Raw genomic sequence first — 12,323 nt, 5'->3', positions numbered from 1 at the left:
TATTGACGCAATGATAGTGTTAACAACACAGATGGAAGCAATAACAAGAAGCTAGACATGTTGACTCGGCTTGTAAATATGGTGCACTAGCCGACACCAGTTTGCACAAATTGGGGGATTGACCATACTACTGCAAGTTGTCCATTAGCTTCTACTCATACAGTTCAATCTCCAGAAATCAGCATAGAGTTCACAGAGACGGTAGAATGGTTCATACTCCAACACGTATAATATGGGTTGTAGACAGCTCTAATGTGTCCCTTCCCTTTACAAAAGTGGCATGTTGGACTTCGATTATCCGTCTATTACCACCAAGATTCACATCTTGATTCTTTCCATGAATAACCAGGCTTTCTGCCTGGCCCTTAAATCTAACCACAAGATGCTTCATCTTCTTCTTCTATAGTAAGCATCATAGACCTCATCAATTTTGAAAATATCACAACTATAGAAAATAGCATCTCTAAAAGTCGTATATGAAGTCGGCAATGAACACAACAATATTGATCTGAGATCCTCACCATCATATTTGACTTCCAACATCGCAAGATCAGCTACTATTTCTTTAAAGATTGTCGAGTGACCCTCAATAGCCGTACCTTCAAACATATGGTGAGATTACAAGCATTGATTCAAGTGTAACTTACTAGTCAAACTCTTTGCCATGCAAAGCTGCTCCATTTTCAACCACAATGCACTGACACTTTCTCCTTAAGAACATCCTAAAGACTCAAATTTGAAAGATGGAAATGAATTTGTGACAGGGCTTATCAATCCATACGCTATTTTTCTTCTTGCATTCAAGTAGAAGGCATTTTATCAAACCCTATTAGGGCATCATCTAAAAACATCGTGTTGTGATCCAATTGCGTATCATATTTCATATTGCCATGCGAAAAATCGATATTTCTTTGATACGAGTTTGTTATGAATGAAACGAGATCATATGTGAAAGATGAAATAAACAAACACCTAAAAACACTGAGATTTTACATAAAAACCTAAAATTAGAAAAAAAAAAATCACAGACAGAGAAGGAAAAATTCACTAGAACAAAATCAAGATCAATGGATTGTTGTTGCAAGATTTGATGCACTCAACCAAATCTAATGTTTTCTAATTGTAAGAAGAGGCTACAAGATATGGAATATATATCGAACCCTAATTGTAGTGTTTTAGGCGAAATAGAATACCAAAAACTCAGCAGAATCGCGATAAAATCTAGGCCAAATAAATACGTGCTATAAGGACAAAGCTCATAGACAGCAGGAGACTAAGGTAGCGCTTGAGCACTGCATGTGTGGTAGTAGAGCAATAGATCTTTGTTCTAAAACCTATTTCTTCCTTTTACAGGTGCCTAGGCCCTCGGATCCCTGCGCTTGGGCGCCCAATCTATACCTAAAATATTCTAGATCCATATTTTGACTTATTCAAAGCCCTTTTCCAACCAAACTTCTAATCCCAATGGAATTGGGTCACACTTCAACAAATCTTCACCTTAATACAATTTCCAATACAATGAATTACTCTTCACTCTTCAACAAACAACTCTCTTCTACACAAGCCCCTAAGGGCTAATTCAACAAAAAATATGTCGCTCAAGCGACCTAGTTCATGAACAGCGAGCATCCAAAGTAGCGCTCAAGCGATGAGTGTATAGCGGTGGGGCATTAGATCCTTGTTCCAAAACATGTTTCTTCCTCTAACTGACTTCTAGGCACTCGAATTCCAACTCTTGGGTGTCCAATCTCTGTCTAATATATTCTAAATTCATATTTTGACTTATTTAAAGCCCTTTCCAACCAAACTTCCAATCCCAATCGAATATGTTCACACTTTAACATAGAGTGGGGGAGTATAGAGTGATTTAATATAACAAGAAAAGTCTCAATCGAACCAAGAGGAGCGAAATCAATAAGAGCTGGTTGACTAAAAGAGATAAAATCACCTGCAACACACTCAGAAGACTTTGGGAACAAAGCAATAGAAAGGTCAGGAAAAATGAAAAAAAGTCTCAAAATAAGAGAGGAAAAATAAGAAAAACTAAAGAAGAACTTGTGTTCCCTAAAAGTAATATCTTAAGAAACACGCAACTGATAGTATAATAACATCGATATCCCTAATGCTCAGTGACATAGTGTAGAAAACACAAAGATGGGACAATGCTCTAATTTGATACTTCATAACCAAGCAAACACAACCTAACATGCGGAGCATGAAATAATCCAGAGGCTTCCTGCAAAGCATCTCAAATGGTGTTTATTATGGATTGTGGGTAATGGAACTTAATTAATTGTGTAGATAGCAAAGAGAGCTACTTCAAGAATGAATTTATTTCTTATATTCGCAATGTAAAAGAGATTTTCTTTTTATAGTTACAAGAGGAAAGTCTAAAAAGAATTAGGAAGAATCAACTAATTACAAGAAAAATAATTGGGAAGAATAAAATAATATTCTATGCCCAATATAAAATATTCTATGTCAAATACAATATATTCAGTAGATTTACTCGGCTTACTTGATGATGAGTATACCACACTGCAAGCTAGAGAACAGATTTTGACTAATTCCAAAATTATTTAAAGGATCAATTTTAATGATTTTTTGTGTGTGAAATCACTTTTGACTATAGTAATGATCCTTCTAAAAAAAATGGGGGCAAAAATAGAATGTCGTGTCTAGGTTGGTTCTTACTTCAAATGAAAATTGAGAAAAAATCATAACTATAAATGTTTTAAAATACAATTTCAAAAATTAAAAAAAAAATGTGAAAAAACTTCAAAAGTCAAATAGTCACATTTTGTGAAATTTGACAAAATGTTGTGACCTATAATTTAATAAAATAGGTCATGACCACAATTATATAATTTATGATCACGATCATATATTAGTCTCAAATCATATAAGATTATAGTTACAAAAACATAATTTGCAGGTCACAATTACATATTTAATTGCAATCACACATTTTATTAGGCAACAAATTATTTATTAGTTGCTAATTATCAGATTACAATAATTCTTCAACTCGCCTGATCCCTACTCCACCACGTCTACACCACTGATATAGCTGCTATCTCAAATCCACAACCTACCAATACCACATTCACTTCAAATCTATAACAACCACCACTCCACCTCCACCTCCACCTCCACCTCCACCCCAAATACACAACCACCACCTCCACCTTTAGGCAGAGATAAACATGTCCATATTGTACTTATTATTAGAAAACTTTTTGCCAACAATTCAATAGGTCGTAATATTAACGCAAAAAGTATGCATTTTGTCTGCTTAGACGCTTTCTTCCTTTATTTGTTAGCTTACTATCAAATAAAAAATGAAAACATTAGAAACAAAATTACAATCATTCTTCTTGATTGTCATTCTCAAACTATCACGGATAACAAAAGAACCATTGTTACGAAAATGGTTTTCTCTCTTCTTGAAAGTCAACATCGCCTTTGACAAAATGAACGACATCCTCTTAATGCACCGATGGAACAGGAAATCCCGAATTTCATCGTCACAGTGGATCTAGAACTGACGATGGTGACAACCTGTTAGGGTTAGGGTTTGGAGATGTTGCTGAGGATATGGAGGGTGAATCAAGTTGTGCAAGTTGGATTTGCAGCGATATTTTTTGACTCTGGTTGGCTCCACCATTCCTAAGCTTTTTACCACCTAATGGGTTTTTAAATTTGAGCTTAAAAATTATATGCAGATTTTGGAGAGAGAGAGAGAAATTGGTGTTTTAATTAATCCCTAATTTTAGTAAAACTTCTTAATAACTCGATTTATGATAATCAAATTTTAAAACCACATGTACCTATCAAAATTTCTGAAGTCCTACTTTACTTAGTAAGCATTCTCGATATCAAGCTTTGACCACTAAATTCTTGCGAACCATACACGTTAATGTTAAACAAAAACCAGTCTACACGGACCTGAAGTCAATGTCAAAATGCCTTCCTCGATTTTTACATTGAAAAGCCACTTAAATTCTCATGTAATCACTCCACAAAGGACCCCAACAAAACTCCACAAAAGCAGAACCCACCAATTTCTTCACCCTCATCAATAATTATGCTTCCTCCTCTGTTCAGATCCACATTCACTTCTCTTCTGCTAATTTTCCTGCTTTTTTCCAACTGGGTTTTCTCAGAAGACGACATTAAGTGCTTGAAGGAAGTGAAAAAATCATTGACTGACCCAACAGGGAAGCTTAATTCATGGAAGTTCTCGAATTCTACCGTTGGATTCATCTGTAATTTTGATGGGGTTACGTGCTGGAACGACCGGGAAAATCGGCTTCACAGCCTGGAACTCCCGGACTCCAGCCTCGCCGGAAAAATCCCGGCTTCTTTACAGTTCTGCTACAACCTCCAGACTCTTGATCTCTCCGGTAATACCCTCTCCGGTTCGATACCACCTCAAATTTGTACTTGGTTGCCTTATTTGGTTACTTTAGATTTGTCCCATAATGAATTATCTGGTGAAATTCCGGCTAGTCTCGCCAAGTGCGATTATTTGAATCACTTGATTTTGGATGATAATAAATTGTCTGGGAATATTCCGATTCAGCTTTCGAGTTTAGGAAGGTTGACAAAGTTTACTGCTGCTAATAATGATTTATCTGGGAGGGTTCCCGAGTTTAAGTATGGTTTGGAGCTTGATTTTGGTGGGAACAGTGGACTTTGTGGAGGATCTTTGGGAAAATGCGGGGGCTTGAGTAAGAAGAATTTGGCAATTATTATAGCGGCTGGGGTTTTCGGTGCCGTGGGTTCTCTGTTGTTAGGGTTTGGTTTGTGGTGGTGGTGTTTTAGTAAAAAAAGAAAGAGAGGATATGGGATTGAAGGGAGAGATGAAGTTAGCAGTTGGGTTGAAAGATTGAGTGCTCACAAGCTTACTCAAATTGTATTGTTTCAAAAGCCACTAGTGAAGGTTAAGTTGGTGGATTTATTGGTGGCCACCAATGGTTTTAGTGCGAAAAATGTTATAGTCTCAACTAGTACGGGGACAACTTACAAGGCGGTTTTGCCGGATGGGTCGGCACTTGCGATTAAGCGGCTTAGTACTTGTAAGATGGGGGAGAAACAGTTTAGGATGGAGATGAATAGGTTAGGGCAACTTAGGCATCCAAATTTGGTGCCTCTATTGGGGTTTTGCTTGGTGGAGGAGGAGAAGATCTTGGTTTATAAGCATCTGTCTAATGGGACTTTGTGTTCAATTTTGAATCGTAATGTGGGTGCTTTGGATTGGTCAACTAGGTTTAGAATCGGTTTGGGTGCTGCTCGGGGACTTGCTTGGCTTCACCATGGTTGCAATCCTCCTATATGGCATCAAAACATTAGCTCTGACATTATTCTCCTCGATGAGGATTTTGATCCTAGGATAATGGACTTTGGTTTGGCAAGACTCCTGACTCCTTCAGAATCTGATGAGAGCAGTTACATCAATGGGGATTCAAATGAATTTGGATATGCTTCTCTTAAAGGGGATGTTTATGGTTTCGGGGTTGTACTTCTTGAGTTAGCAACGGGGCAAAAAGCTCTTGAAGTCAGTTTGTCCGGGGAAGGATTTAAAGGTAACTTAGTGGACTGGGTAAACCAGCTTTCGGGTTCTGCTCGAATCAAAGATGCTATCGATAAAAGCTTGTGTGGAAAGGGCAATGACGAGGACATCGTGAGGTTCTTGAGAATCGCATGTAGTTGTGTCATTTCTCGGCCCAAGGACAGGTGGTCTATGTATCAGGTCTATGAATCACTGAAAAGCATGGCCGAGGCACATGGTTTCTTAGAACAGGACGACGAATTTCCCCTAATATTTCGAAAACAAGATACGGAAAATCTCATTTAACTTTGGTGGTAAATTCCCAGAAGCGGACAGTTTTCTACGTACTTTCGAGTGGTACACTTTGCTCTCTCAAGATTTCTACTGTAAGACTCGTACCATATTATAACTGTATTTTGTATAATATTATAACGTGAATAAAGTGTAATCTATTGTTCGAAATTTGTTGTAAGAAATGCTACTTCTGAAATTTTTCCCTGAAGATTGTGAACTGAACCCGTTGTATATTTAGATAATTTCACCTCACTTCCCATTTTTGTTCTTCCAGTAAACTTCTCAACAATTATGCCTTCCTGTAAACTTTCTTTTTCACTTTTTATTTTTATAAACTTGTCGTTTGAACAATCATATTAACTTCTTGGATTTCATGTTTGCTGACTGCTGATGATCATTATAACTTTTAGGAGAACAATTTCCTCCAAGGGGTCTTACCGATCCCTCCTCACTGTAGGGGTCGGTCCCACATGAGGAAAAAAAAAAAAAAAAAGTTACGCCAGGGCCCGCGACGGTGAGAGATCTGGCAGGGGTCTGTCTTTAAGTGTAGCAGCACTGCTTTTAGGCCAGTCCGTGGTCAAAGAAATCTTAGATTTTACGCTTGAACTGAAAATGAAAATATTGCGTAGAAGTTACTTCATTATGACATGATTTTATTTTATTTTTGACTTAATTATTATAAAACTGGTTTGAAAATGACTTAGTTGGTCTCATGGGCACGCAAAGGTTGACTAGGTCGTCCCCAGTTTTTTGAGTGAACTGCTGATTGGTGGTGGTGTTCTTTTATCAAAATTAAAAAACAAGTTACTTTGGAATAGTTGGTCTTGCTTTGGACTTCAGCTGACAATGTATCTACAAAGCAGGTCTTCAATTGCTCAGTTTCTCACGAGTCATGTCCAACCCAATAAGCGGAAATTACATACAAGATTCCATTTCATAAATCATGTCAAGTTTTCAATTCTAAATATCAGATGCTTTGTTAATTAATTAATGTATATAAAAATTAATTAATCTAACTTATTCCATTCTGAACCCTAATTATTTCCCAATATCTTCTTTCTCTCCATATAGCCATAGCCAACTTCGTTCTCTCTCCCAATCTCCTTTCTCTTTCTACACAGCAAAGGTGATAAGCGTGATCGGAAAGATGATGACGATGCTGCCCACAAAGTGATGAGACGAGCGGCGATTGCTATGCAACGATGCAAGAGAGAAGGGGCTATGGGTGTTATTGTTTCCTATATGAAACCATTTGAGAGCTGCTGTGCCACTGTAGGCGAGATTGTCGCTGGTTCAATTGTGATTGAGATTTGTTGCGCACCGTTGTCGGAATCTATAGTGTCACAATCTGCTATAGGTTTTTTGGGTGTGTTTTCAATTGGTGTGTGAGGGCTATGGTGGTGGTGGTGGTGTTTGGTGGCGTTGTTGGATCCAGTGATGGCGAAGGTTATGTTGTATCCGGTGATGGCTGTGGTTTTATTGGTGGGGTGGTGGATCATCTTGTTGCTAGCGGTGGAGCCGAGAGGTGATGTGGTTGATGCAATGGCGATCGTGGAACCGATAATTTTGATAATTTGTGATTGCATAATAAGTTGTGACTTATATTATTTGAGATTTGTGACCGATAAATAAATTATGACTTATAAATTTTTTATTTATGATCAATGAACAAATTATGACCTATACAATTTTTGAATTGTGACCGTTAAATAATTTGTAGCTTATTAAAATTCTGATTTGTAATAAAAAAATAAAATGTGACTAACTAATTCGTTAATTTGTGACCTAATTGTATAGACTTGTGATTTTAATATATTTGATTAGTAAATTACATAATTAATTAATTAAATCATAAATAAAATTTAATATATATCTGATTTTAAAAATTTGAAGCCTTTTATTTTAGAGCCTGTTTGGGAGTGATTTTGAGAATTGATTTTTTAACCGTTAGGAGAAAAGTGGGGTCCACCTGTGAGAAAAGAAGTCAAATATGACGGTTGAAATAGTGAAATAACGATCAAAAATAAATTTTTTGGGCAAAAAAAAACTCCCAAACAGGCTGTTAATTTTGAAATGGGTGATACTTAACATTTTAGTTATGAAATTTTCCCACTCAATAATACCAAAAAGGTTAAAGGTTGTCAAGCCCACAATAGAAATTTAGGAACATAAGTCCTTGTTTTGTCCCCATTATTTCTAAAATACATTTCTCTTTCTCTTATTTTTAATCAAATATTCTTTAATTTAATAATATTACATGCAAGTTCAAAATTTTTCTTTATTTTTTAACCACACATTCTATATCAAAATACTATTCCTAAATGCATTTTTTGCAAAAAAAAAAAAAAAATGGAGCTCAAACATTGGTGTATAGTAACGATGAAACTATACAATTTGCAAAAAAATTATAAATAGATAAAAATGAGTGATAAATAATTGATTAGTTTTTATGTCCATTGAAATATATGACTGAAAATGAAATTTGAATTTTGTCAAATGGATAACCTTTTTTTTACTTAATGTAGGCTGGTGCAGCCATTAGCAGTGGAACCGATGCATGGTGATTTGTAGGAACTATATACATCCATATGTCAATAGCTCAATTCTCACCCAAAAATAAAAAAATAAAAAGCAAGCAAAATAAGAAAAAGAAAAAGGGAAAATTTCAAAACTAAGAAGATAAGTATTTATCATTTTCAAAAACTAAGAATAAATGTTTCAAATTTCAAAAATAAGATATTTATTATATTTAATTTATTATTTAATTATTTAATTATATATTTTATTAATTAAATATATTAAAGTTACAAATTTATATACTTTGGACACTAGCTCAATTCTCACCTAAAAATAAAAAAATAAAAAATAAAAAAAATTGAAAAATTGAAAACGAAAGAAAGAAAGAAAGAAAGCAAAATAAGAAAAAGAAAAAACCCCCCTCATGTCCCTGACTTTCTCTTCTTCTGAGCCCACTGTGGTCCATATATTGCTAGATGGGTTCGACCAAATCGCCTATCAGCTATCTACATTGTCAAAATAATCAAGCAATCAATTAAGTAACTAAATTCGTTACATAAGATGAAATTAGATATAACATTATTCGATAAAGAGATATGCAACATACCTTTATAAGGCAGCCACATGAATCCAAAATGTCAGTTCTCAATGGATACTCGACCACCTGAGATGCATTGGGAGTTTATAAACAGATTAAAAGAGAGAAGCAGACGGTTGTGTCAAGTAAAAGAAATGAAGCCAACTTACTATAAAGGTATTCTCTCCAATTACCGACGAATTCGAAATTTGATTCATCAGTACTGCATAATCTACAAGCATGTATGGAGGTGTAACACTCACGTAATCAAATTCTCCATTTTACCTACATCTAAGAGATCCTTAAACGTAAGAACTCTACACAACAAGAGTAGTGCAACAATATAAGACGGTGGATCACCAAGAATAAATGAAATTAGTTTGACTCAATTCTTGTTAAAATTTTTGTAATTCAGTTCACAGCAATTATGTACATTAATGTACTGATTTTTAGAATGTGAGAAGACTGAGGAAGGAAAAACATGTACCTAAAAACTGTTCCGCAAGTTTCAAGAAATTTTCAACACGAACAGCATGGATAACCGATGCGTCAAGAAAACCAGTTGATTCTAAATTTGGACGTAGAAAATCTGAGATAACCCAAGAATCCATTTCGACAAAATGCGCCTGGGAATATGCAAATGAAGCCAGGAAAATGTTTAGATCGAACAATATGACCAGGTCAAGTAAAGACCCAAGCCAAAAGATTATATCACCAAGTCAGATGGTAATATCTAACAGAAGAGGAGAGCCTTCAGGATCCTTGAATCATATTCAGCAAAAGGAAAAGCAATCAATTCAAGATCATAACTATTTAGCAAAGAGTAAAGGAATCAAATTAAGCTGAGTGTATAGAAAATTAAACTTAATGAATTTGTAGGGGCACCTCAGAGCATCCTCGACTGATAGCTTCAATACCAACAGATCCCGTAACACTATACAAGTCCAATCAGCGTCCAGGCCTTAGAGATGAAGGACAGCCACCAGCAGCTTCCACAAAGATAAAACAGCAAGTTCTTAATAACCAAGTAGAAGTATTACACCATTCTTTGCTTTCTAATTGTTCCGGTGCAAATAAAGAAGTCAAAACACCTTATCCAATTAAAAGAGGAAAATTGTGTTCAAAATTCTAGAGCAGGATTCACCTGCAATTTGCTGAAAGCCGCTCCCTTTACAACTTCCATCATTGGTCGCACATCCATGCCCTTTGGTGAGTGGTGAGAGCAATTTCTTTCTTCGAGCAGTCCCTCCAAGAACCTATAAAGCCATGAAAGTTCATGTGAAACTTATTTCCCAGACAAAACCCAAATTAAAGGTCCACATACAAAGGGTAACAAATCAGCTGCAATTATACACTTGAAATGAGAAGTAGACATCCAGCTCAGTTTGTACAGTAGCAAAGCAAACAACAATACATCACAATTTCTCTTAAAACTACACTGCTGAATGCCGAAGAATAATGCTTGAGCACACATCAAGCATTATGTCATTAAAGTAAGCCGGCCGAACATTATCCTTCTGTCATCCTTTTTATCCTTCTATTTATAAGCTTAACTTCACAGTGAACTAAGGGAAAATAAATTCACATCCAGATATCAAATGCCTAATAAGCTCATTCCAACAGATGTAACAGTTTTGAGAAGAAATCCTCCACTTGATATGAAGACTAATGCTTTTCTTAGTTCATTCAAACCTGAAGCAATTTGTGAGTATCCCTAGGAGGTTTCGGATCCTCCAAAAGTACTTCATTTCCCATTCCCATCTTTGTGCGCTCTTTTCTCCTCTTTATCTATAAAATGAAACAAAAATAATCAATCAATACACTTCACTCATATCACATACAAATATCCACGCTTGCATTTAAAAAAAGGATAATGAGAGAGAATCGACCTTGGGAGAGGGTTCCGATAAAAATTTGTCGGGATTACCGGATTAAGGCCGTAACTTTCAAGCAATTCCCTTTTCTTGTCAGTAGCAACGACTCCATTCCTTGATTATGATATATCATTGTATAGTGTTAAAGTTCCAAGTTGCTTATATGTGAAAATAATAATCAGTACCAGATAAGCTCAAACAACAACAGCTCGCAAAAGAGCAATTAGATTCTAAAAGTTAGTGTTCTAAAACAAACTAGGCGATGAGTGACAGTAAAATACCAGGACACTTAAATATGAACACAGTGAAGAATTAAGAAAAATTCCAAGACTCAGCAATCAACATAGATGAGGTTTAGTTTCTTTTCTTTTTGCAAAGTAGACAAGGAATGAGACGAAAAAATGAATGCATATCGGGAATTTGAGCTGCTTACTATAAGAGAAAGTAATGACGAATTGGGGGCGGTGGCGAGTTTTGCAGTTGCAATTTGAGGGCAAACTGAGAGGAAAATTGGGACAAAACGAACTGGTACAGTTGCTATGTAGCGGGGAGAGAGGTCGAGTTTTTACGAGAGATAATGAAACTGCCATAGCTGGAGGTTTACTCCCGCTCCCATACACAAAAGGACGCAAGTTTTTTCTTTATATGGTTAGCCCTTTGTTTTTCATTATTTGCTCATTAAAATAAAAAAATATAATCGTTATCATCACATCAAGTCATCATATTTGACTTTCTATCTCTTGTATGAGACTTGTAATGATTATATTTTTCGTTCTCATTTTTATATTAATGTGACTCAAACTGGACCTTAATAAGCTTCAAAGATGAAAAAAGCTCTAGGTACAGAGGGGTTTTGACAAGAAACTCATAGGAATTTGAATTCGGCTTACGTGGCAAAGAGGAAAAAAAATAAAAATAAAGAAAACATCAAAGGCTCAAAAATTAATTTGGGGACGTGGGTTCTACCGGGAAGACACATTTATTTCCTTTCCAAAATAGAACCCAGCAGCCCTTCCCTCCCAAAGCGTTGTCCAAGTCGCCATCCATTGCTCGTTGCTCATACCCATCTCGATTCATCGGTGTCGGGGACCATCTCCGGCTAAGAAGCCACCGTACAAGCGGTTGTTTGGAGCGATTGATACCCATTTCGATTTCGCTGGTGGTTCAAAGAAATGGAGTTGACATGGTTATGGAAATGAAGATTGTACCTTAACACCTTTTCATTTCCAGCTTCCTCCCCTCGTAAGCATTTCTAGCATCTTCTGACCAAACTACGTATTTTGTGCATTTTCTTATATTTTCCAGTTTGGCCTTCATAGCAAAAATTTCGACAATTATATTGATGATCACAGTGAATCTCCGACTTCAGAAGTTTCAATGGTTTCATATTCTAATAATGTCTTTAAATGTGTTGACTTTTGGCTGTGTTACCCAGAAAAGCTCGAGTCTATTTACATGATTTTCTATGTAAAATTGCATGCAACAAATGTAGATATTTTGCATATTA

General features: G+C 35.9%; 1 protein-coding gene and 2 long non-coding RNA genes across 4 annotated transcripts; 1 reads left to right on the top strand and 2 right to left on the bottom strand.

Moving 5' to 3' along the window:
- The first annotated feature begins 3,989 nt into the window (after positions 1-3,989).
- LOC111379602 (inactive LRR receptor-like serine/threonine-protein kinase BIR2) lies at positions 3,990-6,146 on the top strand. Its single transcript, XM_023003010.1, has one exon. The coding sequence runs from the start codon at positions 4,088-4,090 to the stop codon at positions 5,858-5,860; it is 1,773 nt and encodes a 590-aa protein (XP_022858778.1). The 5' UTR covers positions 3,990-4,087; the 3' UTR covers positions 5,861-6,146.
- A 2,588-nt stretch (positions 6,147-8,734) lies between these two features.
- On the bottom strand, positions 8,735-9,199 carry LOC111379609. Its single transcript, XR_002700070.1, has 3 exons — positions 9,113-9,199; positions 8,973-9,029; positions 8,735-8,871 (listed from the first exon to the last, which is right to left on the bottom strand). It is a non-coding gene; the product is annotated as an uncharacterized LOC111379609 (long non-coding RNA).
- A 39-nt stretch (positions 9,200-9,238) lies between these two features.
- Positions 9,239-10,999, bottom strand: LOC111379610. Of its 2 annotated transcripts, XR_002700072.1 has the most exons (4): positions 10,832-10,999; positions 10,635-10,730; positions 9,828-10,198; positions 9,240-9,568 (listed from the first exon to the last, which is right to left on the bottom strand). It is a non-coding gene; the product is annotated as an uncharacterized LOC111379610 (long non-coding RNA). The 2 variants fall into 2 exon arrangements; XR_002700071.1 differs by lacking the exon at positions 10,832-10,999 and having other exon boundaries at positions 9,239-9,568; positions 10,635-10,811.
- Positions 11,000-12,323: the final 1,324 nt, after the last annotated feature.

The sequence above is a fragment of the Olea europaea genome, unplaced genomic scaffold (genome assembly GCF_002742605.1).
Source record: "Olea europaea var. sylvestris unplaced genomic scaffold, O_europaea_v1 scaffold2010, whole genome shotgun sequence".
Taxonomy (NCBI): domain Eukaryota; kingdom Viridiplantae; phylum Streptophyta; class Magnoliopsida; order Lamiales; family Oleaceae; genus Olea; species Olea europaea.
This window is presented reverse-complemented; position numbering and strand designations above follow the sequence as displayed.